The 12,363-nt window shown below is 52.4% G+C and overlaps 1 protein-coding gene across 6 annotated transcripts in view; it reads left to right on the top strand.

Annotated features, from left to right (window-relative positions):
• The window catches only part of CPAMD8 (C3 and PZP like alpha-2-macroglobulin domain containing 8), a 138,247-nt gene that overhangs the window by 21,384 nt on the left and 104,500 nt on the right, over window positions 1-12,363 (top strand). For all 6 annotated transcript variants that reach the window (XM_054539883.2, XM_054539886.2, XM_054539890.2 and 3 more), the window contains exons 8-12: window positions 921-1,034; window positions 2,947-3,031; window positions 5,086-5,194; window positions 8,262-8,489; window positions 11,994-12,164. In XM_054539883.2, coding sequence (XP_054395858.2) covers window positions 921-1,034; window positions 2,947-3,031; window positions 5,086-5,194; window positions 8,262-8,489; window positions 11,994-12,164 — 707 coding nt within the window. The remainder of the gene's footprint in view (window positions 1-920; window positions 1,035-2,946; window positions 3,032-5,085; window positions 5,195-8,261; window positions 8,490-11,993; window positions 12,165-12,363) is intronic.

The raw sequence follows: 12,363 nt of genomic DNA, 5'->3' as shown, positions 1-12,363 counted from the left end.
GGTGGTTCTCATGGATGGGTGGGGGGGTCAGGCGGGAGATTCTGCCCCCAGGGGACATTGGCAATGTCTGGGGACATTTTGGCTTGTCAGGACTTTTGTGGAGGACAAGGGGTGCAACTGGCATCTGGTGAGTGGAGGCAGGGATGATGCTCGGCACCCCTCAGTGCACAGGATGCCCCCACACCACAATGAATGATCTGGCCCTAAGTGTCAGTAGTGCTGAGGCTGAGAAACCCTATCCTGGCAGGAGACCCTGTCTGTCTTGTCTGTTTCTCTCTCTCTCTCTCTGTCTCTGTCTCTCTCTCTCACTCGCTGTCTCTCTCTCTCTCTGTCTCTCTCTGGGATTTCCACCCAGGGGTGATTTTGCCCCCTAGGGGCGATATTGGCAATGTCTGGGGGACTTTTTTAGGTCATTATATTGTGGGGGGCATTGGTACTACCGGCATCTGGTGGGTGGAGGCCAGGGATGCTGCTCAGCATCCTACAGCACACAGGACGCCTCCACCCCAGAGAGCCACGTGGCCCCAGGTGTCAGTAGTGCCCAGGCTGGAAATGACTCGGGTGGCGGGGGATGGAGTGAATGAGCCGGGCTGGCTCATTTCCCTCGTTTGTCCAGCTCACTGCCTGCCCCTGGCCCCTGGCCGTGGCTGCAAGGCTGTCCCAGGAACCCCAGGTCCAGTCTCTTCCTGCATCCCTTTGAAGCCCACCGGGGTCTCAAACCTGCTCCGCTGGCCTGATCCTGCAGGGTCCTGCTCTGCACAGAGCCCGCCACCTTCTCTGTGGTCTCCAGTTCTCCTGGGGGGCTGTCCAGGGAAGGAGAAACAGCAGGGTCCTGGCTCCCTCTTCTCGTACCTCACCATGTCTGTGGCTCTCTGAAAAAGCCCTTGCCCAGTCATGAAGGGGTGTCTCTCTTCACACAGGCATCACCAACATGAGCTTCCCCTTGTCCGACCAGCCTGTGTTGGGAGAATGGTTCATTTTTGTTGAAATGCAAGGTCACGCGTACAACAAGTCTTTTGAAGTTCAGAAGTATGGTAAGTTGGAGAATCTCAGGGTCTTGGGATTTCAGATCTGGGAGAAACCTTAGAAACTGGTGAAGAAGGCCGGGTGCAGGGGCTCTCGCCTGTAATCCCAGCACTTTCGGAGGCCCAGGTGGGTGGATCACTTGAGGTCAGGAGTTTGAGACCAGCCTGGCCAACATGGCAAAACCTCGTGTCTACTAAAAATACAAAAATTAGCCGGGCATGGTGGCGCGCGCCTGTGGTCCCAGCCACTTGGGAGGCTGAGGCAGGAGAATCACTTGAACCGGGAGGCAGAGGTTGCAGTGAGCCAAGATCGCACCACTGCGCTCCAGCCTGGGCGACAGGGCGTGACTCTGTCTCAAAAAAAAAAAAAAAAAAAAAAGAAACTGGTGAAGATGGCAGTGAAGAGGTGGAGGATGGCATGAGTCCTGTCTACTGAGGGCTCGTGATGGCTGGGTATAGTTTCAGGGGATGGTCCTACACTCTTGCTTTTTTTTTTTTTTTTTTTTTTTTTTTGAGGCAGAGTTTCTCGCCCATCACCCAGGCTGGAGTGCAGTGGTGCGATCTTGGCTCACTGAAGCCTTGACTTCCCAAGTTCAAGTTTTCCTCCCTCCTCAGCCTCCTGAGTTGCTGGGACTACAAGTGTGAGCCACCACACCCAGTTAATTGTTGTATTAGTAGAGATAGAGTTTCGCCATGTTGCCCAGGCTGGTCTCGAACTCCTGGCCTCAAGCAATCCTTCCACCTCAGCCTCCCAAAGTGCACTCTTGCCTTTTATAGAAAAAAAGTATTGTAGGCCAGGCATGGTGGTGGCTCACACCTGTAATCCCAACACTTTGGGAGGCGAGGCGGGAGGATCACTTGAGGCCAGGAGTTTGAGACCTGCCTGGACAACATAGTTCCTGTCTGTACAAAACTTTAAAACAATTATCTGGACATGGTGGCACGTGCCTGCAGTCCCCACTACTCAGGAAGCTGAGGCGGGAGGATTGCTTGAGCCCAGGAGATCAAGGCTGCAGTGAACAGTGATTGCACCACTGTTTTCCAGTTTGGGTGACAAAGTGAGACCCTGTCTCAGAAAAAAAAAAGGTGGCCAGGCATGGCAGCTAACGTCTGTAATCCCAGCACTTTGGGAGGCTGAGGTGGGTAGATCACTAGAGGTCAGGAGTTCAAGACCAGGCTGGCCAGCATGGTGAAACCCCGTCTCTACTAAAAATACAAAAATTAGCCAGGCGTGGTGGCATGTGCCTGTAGTCCCAGCTACTTGGGAGGCTGAGGCAGGAGAATTGCTTGAACCAGGAGGAGGAGGTTGCAGCCAAGATCGTGCCACTGCACACCAACCTGGGAAACACAGTGACACTCTGTCTCAAAAAAAAGAAGAGAAAAGAAAGAAAAGATTCTTAGGCTCCTAGAAGAGTTCTCTCAGGGCCCGATTCTTTCTGGTTTTCCGGCTGCTCCAGGGTGTCGCCTCCGCCCCTTGTGACAAGATGGCTTGACACTCCCAGGGCTGAGTCCAGAAGCAAATGTAGAAATCAGCTCTCCGCTGCAGTCACCCTGGGGATGCCCCTTGTTGGCTCCCAGGGCCACCTCTATCCCATGCACAGACACAGGGGCTGGGAGGAGCCTCCTGGCCTCCTGTCCACCCTGGGATAGGCTGGAATCCTCCAGACTCTAAGCATGTGGTCTAAAAGTGACAGGAGGAGGCCCCTTGAGGAAAATGGGGTCCTAGTCCCCCAAAGATGAGAAATAGATACAGCCCGCAAAATCCCCAGGGCTGCTCAGCAGAGCAGTGTGGATGGGTACAGTGTCAACCTCGGCAGTGGCCGGGTGCTGTGGTCCTGCAGACACCTTGCACCCATGTCAGGGCTCCTGAGGCCACCTTAGGGACAGAAGCCAGCCCCTCCTCTCTGCTTGCTTTCTTCAGTGTTGCCCAAGTTCGAGCTCCTGATTGACCCGCCCCCTTATATCCGAGACCTGGACACCTGTGAGACAGGCACTGTGCGGGCCAGGTGAGAAAGAGGGACCCCTGGGGCACACTGGGGGGGCCCTTCCCCTTCCCCAACCATCACGCTGCTCCCTCAAGGTCGTTCCCCTCCTCTGCTGCCTGCCTCCCTCCCACATGGGAGTGCCCCTCCCTTCCTGGTTCCCTCCTCCCCCGGGTGTACCCCTCCCCTAGAGCGTCTCCCTTTCCTGTGACTCTCCCCTGTGGGTGCCCCCTCCCCAGGATGTGCCCCTCCCCCTAGAGTATCTCCCTCCCCTCCAAGCTCCTCCCCTGTGGGTTCCCCCTCCCCAGGATGTGCCCCTCCCCCTAGAGTATCTCCCTCCCCTCCAAGCTCCTCCCCTGTGTGTGCCCACTCCCCAGGATGTGCCCCTCCCCCTAGAGTATCTCCCTTCCCTCCAAGCTCCTCCCTTGCGGGTGCCTCCTCCCCAGGATGTGCCCCTCCCCCTAGAGTATCTCCCTCCCCTCCAAGCTCCTCCCCTGTGGGTGCCCCCTCCCCAGGATGTGTCCCTCCCCCTAGAGTATCTCCCTCCCCTCCAAGCTCCTCCCTTGTGGGCGCCTCCTCCCTGGGGTGTCCCCCTCTCCCTAAAGTATCTCCCTCCCTGCTGGGCTCCTCCCCTGTGGGTGCCCCCTCCCGAGGTTGTGCCCACCCCCTAGAGCATCACCCTTTCCCGTGCTCCTCCCCTGGGGGCACCCCCTCCCTGGAGCGTACCCCTCTCCCTAGAGAATCTCCCTCCCCCCTGGACCCCTCCTCTGCCCTCCCCTTCCATCTCCCCCCACAACTGGGCTTCCTTCTCCTCCTACAGGCAGACACTCATACCATGGCCTCCCTGCTCCCCCAAGGGTGCCCTGTGCCCCGCTCCCTCCCTCCCTCGTACTCGGTGTCTCCCTGCCACATGAGTCTCTTGCACTCTACCCACTGCCTGTCTTTGTTTCCATGCTGGTGTCCCCACCCCATGAGCACAGCCCTGTCTCTCCAAAGCATGCCCCTCTCCCACTGTGTATTCCTTCCTCAAGTCCTGCCCTTCCCCTCTAAGATCTTCCCTCCTCAAGGGTCTCCCCTCCCCAAGGAATGCCCTACCCCCCAGGGTGTGCCCCTCCTGCACTAGCATCTCCCTTCCCCAGGGCGTCCCTTCCCAACCCCACCATGTTCCCCCATCCCCCAAGGCTGCTCCCCACCCTCTGCAGGCCTCCCTGGCATCAAACAGCACCCCCGCCAGTGTGCTGACCCGAGAGGGGTTGATCCTTGTTTTTAAACGGAGTCTTGCTCTGTCACTCAGGCTGGAGTGCAGTGACACAGTCTCAGCTCTCTGCAACCTTTGCCTCCTGGGCTCAATCGATTCTCCTGCCTCAGCCTCCCTAGTAGCTGGGATCACAAGCATGTACCACCACACCCAGCTAATTTTTGTATTTTTAGTAGAGACAGAGTTTCACCATGTTGGCCAGGCTGGTCTCGAACTCCTGACCTCAAGTGATCTGCCTACCTTGGCCTCCCAAAGTGCTGGGATTACAGGCGTGAGCCACCATGCCCAGCCTGCACTCTCTCATTTTGCTCCTGTTCCTCATCCACCAGCATTCCCGCTGCATCAGGATTGACAAACAGACATTTAAGTTTCACTATCACCCCTGAGAGGGTAGTCTGAGTCCCATTCTCTTGGTGAGGAAACTGAGGCTCAGAGAAGTTCGGTCCTTGGTTCAAAGTTGAGCTTAATAGGGCGTTTAGGCTCAGGCGCCTCTCAGGGGCCCACAGTCACTCATGCCTCTGCACTACTCTGCTCCAGAGGTGGCACCAACCTAGCCTTCTCAGTTCCAGAGTTCCTCTCTGACCCTCAGTCTCTTTTTCTGTCCATCTGGAGGCTTGGTGCAGAGGATCGGAGGGCCTTGGCATCTTCTGTCCCGATTCCAGGCTGCAGGGAGGGCTGTCAAGACAGGATGCAGGATGTGGAGGGAGCTGCATCCGTCACTGTGCTAGTGGCCACACTATGCCAACCTGACCTTCCTGAGGCTGGGCCCTCCCTGCCATCTTGGCTGTGAAGTTGAGCATGCTTTATCCTTTTGTTCCAGGTATACCTTTGGGAAACCTGTGGCTGGTGCCTTAACGATCAACATGACTGTTAATGGTGTGGGATACTACAGCCACGAGGTGGGACGCCCCGTCCTCAGAACAACCAAGGTGAGAAACAGGGACCCCTTCTACCCCCTGACCCAACCCCCAGGTTCACCTCCACCATCACGCATTTTATTTTGCTTTCTTTTATTGTTAGTATTTTATTTACTGCCTTAAAAATTTTTTTGAACAGAGACAGGATCTCACTATGTTGCCCAGGCTGGTCTTGAACTCCTGGGCTCAAGCGATCCTCTTGCCTTTGCCCCCAAAAGTGCTGGGATGACAGGTGTGAGCCACCGCTGTTTTACTTTTTAAAACAGTTATATGGCAGGGATTTTTCTGATGATAAAATTCCTGCAGGCTGAATATAGAGACTTTAGAAAATATAAAAAGGAAGAAAATAAAGATAACTTGTTCTCCAATAGGTGGACATGACCACTATCGATATTTTGATGTGTTTCCTCACAGGTTATTGTAAGTAAAGTTAAAAAAAACACCAATTTGGCTGGGCATGGTGGCTCACGCCTGTAATCCCAGCACTTTGGGAGGCCGAGGCAGGCGGATCACTTGAGGCCATGAATTTGAGACCAGCCTGGCCAACATGGCCTGGGCGACAGAGTGAGACTCCATCTCAAAAAACAAACAAAAAACAAAAAACAAAAAAACACTAATAAACACTAATTTTATTGCCTGGAGTCCCAGCTCTTAATATTTGGAAGGTAGAGGCAGGAAGATCTCTTGAACTCAGGAGTTCAAGGCCAACCTGGGCAACATAGTGAGATCCCATCTCTAAAATAAAATAAAAACATAAACAATTTTATTGAGATATCATTCACATAGCATACAATTCACCAATGTAGAGTGTACAACTTGATGGTTTTCTTTTTTTTTTTTTTTGAGATGGAGTCTTGCTCTGTTGCCCAGGGTGGAGTGCAATGGCGCGATCTCAGCTCCCTGCAAGCTCCGCCTCCTGAGTTCACGCTTTTCTCCTGCCTCAGCCTCCCCAGTAGCTGGGTCTACAGGTGCCCGCCACAATGCCCGGCTAATTTTTTTTTTGTATTTTTAGTAGAGACGGGGTTTCACCATGTTAGCCAGGATGGTCTCGATCTCCTAATGTCGTGATCCGCCCGCCTTGGCCTCCCAAAGTGCTGGGATTACAGGCGTGAGCCACCGCGCCCGGCCACAACTTGATGATTTTCATATAGTTGCAGAGTTGTGCAACCATGGCTGTTATCCAATTTTAGAATTGTTCCACCATCCTTCCGTACATCCTTCATGTCCTTTTGCAGAGAATCCTCATTTCCCTCCTCCAGTCCCTGGCAACTACTAATCTGTTTTCTGTCTCTGTGGATTTGCCTGTTCTGGACATTTCTGTGAATGAATCATACACTGTATGTCCTTTTGTGTCTGGCTTCTCTCACTCAGCATCATGTTTTTGATGTTCGTCTACATCGTAGCATGATCAACGCTTCTTTCCTTTTTTATGGCTGCATCATATTTCCTGGTACAGATGGACCACAATGTGTTTATCCCTTCATCCACTGGTGGACATTTGGGTTGTTTCTGCTTTTTGGCTATTATGTCTCATGCTACTATGAACATCCCTGTGCAAGTTTTTCTGTGGACCTACATTTTTGTTTCTCTTGGGTTCGTTCCTAGGAGCGGAATTGCTAGGTCAGAGGGTAATACTATGTGTAACCTTTTGAGGAACTGCCGAATGGTCAATGTGGCTGCACTATTTTACATTCCCACATGTTTAAAGTTTTGTAACCTCTTTTGGTCTTTCAGCATAATGTTACATCGTGAGTGGGCTACAGTACAACAGACACCCACCTTCCTGGAGATTCCCATCCCTCTGTAGGTGCCCTGACATTAACCCTTTCAGCACCTCCCCACCTCCCACCCAAAGCTCCTTCTCAGTCCCTTTCCCACCTGGACACATCTGCTCCAATGGGCTCCCCTCTCTTATGTCTGAGATATCTTTAATTTAATTTAATTTAATTTAATTTAATTTATTTATTGAGATGGAGTCTCTCTCTGTCTCCCAGGCTGGAGGACAGTGGCACCATCTTGGATCACTGCAGCCTCTGCTTCCTGGGTTCAGGCAATTCTCTTGCCTCAGCCTCCCAAGTAGCTGGGATTACAGGCATGTGCCACCATGTCGGGATAATTTTTGTATTTTTAATAGAGACAGGGTTTTACCATGTTGGCCAGGCTGGTCTTGAACTCCTGACCGCCTCTGGCCTCCCAAAGTGCTGGGATTACGGGTGTGCACCACCATGCCCAGCCCATCTCTCTGCTCTCTGAGGCTTCTCTCCCATGGATTGGAAACCATAACCCCCCACCTCTCCCATTCCTGACACTGGCACCTTGGAGAATCCCAGCCATTCTCCTGGGAGGCTACCCGCTGATGGTCTTTGTCTTAGTTCTCTCATTTACAGAGTAATTTACTCCACAGCTCTTTCTGAGTGAGGATTATTTGCCAAGTCCCAGGGTGGGATCCCGAGATAGGAATTGAATGAGGGAGTTCTGGTGCCCCAGAGTGGGGCTGAATAGGTTCAGCTGCCCACTCTGTTGCCTGGGCTGTGGGAGATTGTGTCAGCATGGGAATCTCTTTCCTTTTTTTTTTTTTTTTTTCTTAACCCAGGCTAGAGTGCAGTGGCACAATTCAGGCTCACCTCAACCTCTGCCTCCTGGGTTCAAGCAATTCTCATGCCTCAGCCTCCCGAGTATCTGGGATTACAGGTGCCCACCACCACGCCCAGCTAATTTTTTGTATTTTTAGTAGAGATGGGGTTTCGCCATGTTGGCTAGACTGATATTGAACTTCTGACCTCAAGTGATCCGCCCGCCACAGCCTCCCAAAGTGCTGGGATTACAGGCATGAGCCACCATACCCGGCCTCTTTCCTCTTCTGCCCAATGGAGCCAACGTCCATCTTCCCTGGGATGTTGTCCAGATCCAGTGAGGGACCCTCTGCATGGTCCCGTAGTGTAGATTGGGTATGCCACCAAGTGACCCCTGGCCTTCCAAGCAGCTGAAGAGTCTTGCACCTTAGGTGTGTGTTTCAGGGACATACCTCAAAGACACTCCAACCCCGAGCAAGCACAGGCTGCGTTTTTCCTCCCTCCAGATCCTCGGCTCCCAGGACTTCGACATCTGCGTGAGGGACATGATCCCAGCGGATGTCCCCGAGCACTTCCGGGGCAGGGTCAGCATCTGGACCATGGTGACCAGTGTGGACGGGAGCCAGCAGGTCGCGTTCGATGACTCCACCCCTGTGCAGAGGCAACTGGTGGACATCCGGTACTCCAAGGACACGAGGAAGCAGTTCAAGCCGGGCCTGGCCTATGTGGGGAAGGTAACTTGGGGGTGACTGTGCTGCATCCCACCCGAGGACCACCGTGAAACCACCACCACTAGCCACTAGCTCCGCAGTGGTGACTCAGCTGAAAACGGATCCCCTGACATAACCATTGTGGAGAGTAGAAAGGGCTGGTGTTCTAGGTGAGGGGCAGGGGACATTTTCCTCCACGGGAAAGGACAATCTACTCTATTCCACTTGGAAAGACATTTGAGTAGCCATTTATTAAAGCAACTCCTCTAAGGCAGTCTTGTTTCTTCAATGGTTTCATTTTTTTTTTTTTTTGAGAGAGAGCCACACTCCATCGCCCAGGCTGGAGTGCAGTGGCTCCATCTCGGCTCACTGCAACCTCCATCTCCCAGGTTCAAGTGATTCTCCTGCCTCAGCCTCCCGAGTAGCTGGGATTACAGGCACATATCACTAAGCCCAGTTAATTTTTGTATTTTTAGTAGAGACGGGGTTTCGCCATGTTGGCCAGGCTGGTCTCGAACTCCTGGCCTCAAGTGAACTTCCCGCCTTGGCCTCCCAAAGTGCTGGGGTTACAGGCGTGAGCCATCACTCCTGGCCCTTCACTGGGTTGATTTTATCCCTTGAGGACCTAAGTTGAGAGCCCTGCAGAGGTAGACCTCCTGTTCCTGAGACTGACAGGTGCAGACCCGTGTGACATTTTGAACAAGCCTCTGCCTCCCACCCACCACTCAAGTCTTATGCACAGTAAATTTTGAGGTGTCCAGATGTCATGATCCTTATATATGTTTTCTTCTTAGAGACAGGGTTTTATTCTGTCGCCCAGGCAGGAGTGCAGTGGTGAGATCATAGCTCACTGCAGCCTCGACATCCTAGACTCAAGCAATCCGCCTGCCTCAGCATCCTGGGTAGCTGGGACTGCAGGCGTGAGCCACCATGCCCAGCAAAATTTTATTTTTATTTATTTATTTATTTATTTATTTATTTAGAGACAGAGTCTCGCTCTGTCACCCAGGCTGGAGTGCAGTGGTGCAATCTCAGCTAATTGCAACCTCTGCCTCCTGGGTTCAAGTGATTCTCCTGGCTCAGCCTCCTGAGTAGCTGGGATTACAGGCATGCCCCACCACACCCCACTAATTTTTGTATCTTTAGTAGAGACGGGGTTCCACCATGTTGGCCAGGCTGGTCTCAAACATCTGATCTCAGGTGATCCACCTGCCTCAGCCTCTCAGAATGCTGAGATTGCAAGCATGAGCCACTGCGCCTGGCCAATTTTTTAATTTTTTGTAGAGATGGGATCTTGCTGCGTTGGCCAGACTGGTCTTGAACTCCTGGGCTCAAGCAGTTCTCCTACCTCAGACCCCCAAAGTGCTGGGATTGCGGGTGTGAGCCACTGCACCCAGTCATTATTCTTATTTTAACTGTTAAACCGGTGTAGGCTGGGTGCGGTGGCTCATGACTATAATCCCAGCACTTTGGGAGGCCCAGGTGGGCAGATGACCTGAGGTCAGGACTTCAAGACCAACCTGGCCAACATGGTGAAATACTGTCTCTACTGAAAATACAAAAACTAGCCAGACATGGTGGTGGACACCTGTATGCCAGTGACTCAGGAGGCTGAGGCATGACAATTGCTTGAACGTGGAGGCGGAGGTTGCAGTGAGCCAAGATCACACCACTGCACTCCAGCCTGGGAGACAGTGAGACTCCGTCTCAAATAAAAAATCAAAAAACAAAAAAACAAAAACAAACCTGGGGCATCTTCACCCCAATTGCAGCAGCAGGAGTGGGGCAAGGCCAACAGAGCCCAGTGTCATGCAAGGGGAAAGTGGGCCACATCCCTGGCCCTGTGTCTGCCTGCACCCAGTTCCCTTTTGCTGTCCATGAGTGATGCTGGCTGGCTGTCCTCACACTGAGTTCTGACCCTCTTGTTCTGCTTTGGAACCTCCTTTCTCTTCTCCATGCCAGTGTTAGAGCCACCGCTATCCCATGCACAGACACATCTCCTGTGTCCCTGGCTTTGAGGGCCCCAGCTTGAGTAGAAACTAAAGTACCTTGTGCGGGGTCAGAATGTGTATGAAGAAGAGGTTTAAGGCTACAAATTTGGTAAAGAGCATTTCACATATGACAGAAAATACCTACCATCTGCATTCAAGAAAGGAGTGGTTAGGCTGGGCATGGTGGCTCATGCCTGTAGTCCCAGTGCTTTGGGAGGCCGAGGCAAGAGGACCACTCGAGGCCAAGGCAAGAGGACCACTTGAGGACAAAAGTCTGAGACCAGCCTGGGCAACATAGTGAGATCCAGTCTCTACAAAAAATAAAAAGAAATAGGCCAGGCGTTGGTGGCTCACACTTTGGGAGACCAAGGTGGGAGGATTGCTTGAGACTGGGAGTTTGAGACCAGCCTGGGCAATAGAGCAAGACCGCAGCTCTACGAATTTTTTTAAAAATTAGACAGGCGTGGTATTGTACACCTGTGGTCCCAGCTATCAGGAGGATGAGGCAGGAGGATTGCCTGAGCCCAGGAGGTAGAGGCAGCAGTGAGCTATGATCGGGCCACTTCACTCCAGCCTGGGCAACAGAGCAAGACTCTGTCTCTCAAAAAAAAAAAAAAAAAAAGGGAGTGGTTAATGAGGATCATGTGGGCTGAATCCTGGTTCACTCCAACACCAGATACCTGCACAGCTGAGGGCTGTTTTAGGGTTCTTCAGAGGCTACAGTCTATGCTCCTTTTAAAACATCCATTTCTGCCTCATTCTACTGGCTCTCCAACCAGTCTGAATGGGTGAGGTTTAAGTGTCACACTGAACTGTCCATACCCTGGTATGGCATCAGACTAATGACCAGCACATGTAATTTGTACTTCATGACCTCTTTGCCAAATCCAAGGGCATGAAGGTCTACCCTTATGTTTCTTCTAAGAATGTTATAGCTTTAGCTGTTACATTTAGGTCTGTGATCCATTTGAGTTTATTTGTGTATATGATGTGAGGTAGGGATGCAACTTCATTTAAAACTTTTTTTTTCTTAAGAGACAGGGTCTCATTCAGTCACTCAGGCTGGAGTGCAGTGGCACCATCATAGCTCTCTGCAGCATTGAAGTCCCAGACTCAAGTGATCCTCCCACCTCAGCCTCCTGAATAGTTGGGGCTATAGGTGCATGCCACCACACCTGAAATTTTTAAGTTTTTTGTAGTGAGGTCTCACTATGTTACCCAGGCTGGTCTGGAACTCCTGGCCTCATGTGGGATTATAGGTGTGAGCCACTGCACCCACCTTCCATGTCTGCCTTGGAAGCCTCTTGAGTAGCTGGGACCACAGGCACACGCCACCACTCCTGGACCTGTGAGTTCCCTTTAAGGATTGTTTTTGCGATTTGGAACTCATTTCGATGTCCTGTGAATTTCAGGAGCAGTTTGTCAATTTCTACAAAGAAGCCCCCTGGGATTCCAGTGGGGATTGCGTTGATTCTGCAGATCAGTTTGGGGAGCATGGCCATCTTAACTCTCTTGTGTCTTGGGTGACCTTTTCCAGGTGGAGCTATCCTACCCTGATGGCAGCCCAGCTGAGGGGGTGACGGTCCAGATTAAGGCAGAGCTGACACCGAAGGATAACATCTACACCAGTGAAGTTGTGTCCCAGGGTGGACTGGTGGGGTTTGAAATCCCCTCCATCCCCACGTCAGCCCAGCACGTGTGGCTGGAGGTGGGTGAGTCCCGCAGACCCTTGTTATTCAGCCAGCAGGTATGGACTTGGGGCCTCCCCGAGGCTGGGTGCAGGCACCTTATCAGTGGGCCTGGAGCCCATCCCAGCCCTGCAGGAGTACACATTCCACCAGACAGTGGGATGGACAATACAGCCATCCTGGGATTGGGTGGCAGGTCAAAGAGAGATAAGGGTGCCT

This window comes from Pongo abelii, chromosome 20, assembly GCF_028885655.2.
Source record: "Pongo abelii isolate AG06213 chromosome 20, NHGRI_mPonAbe1-v2.0_pri, whole genome shotgun sequence".
In the NCBI taxonomy this organism is placed as follows: domain Eukaryota; kingdom Metazoa; phylum Chordata; class Mammalia; order Primates; family Hominidae; genus Pongo; species Pongo abelii.
The sequence above is the reverse complement of the archived record's forward strand: the minus strand, read 5'-3'. Positions and strand labels throughout refer to the sequence as shown.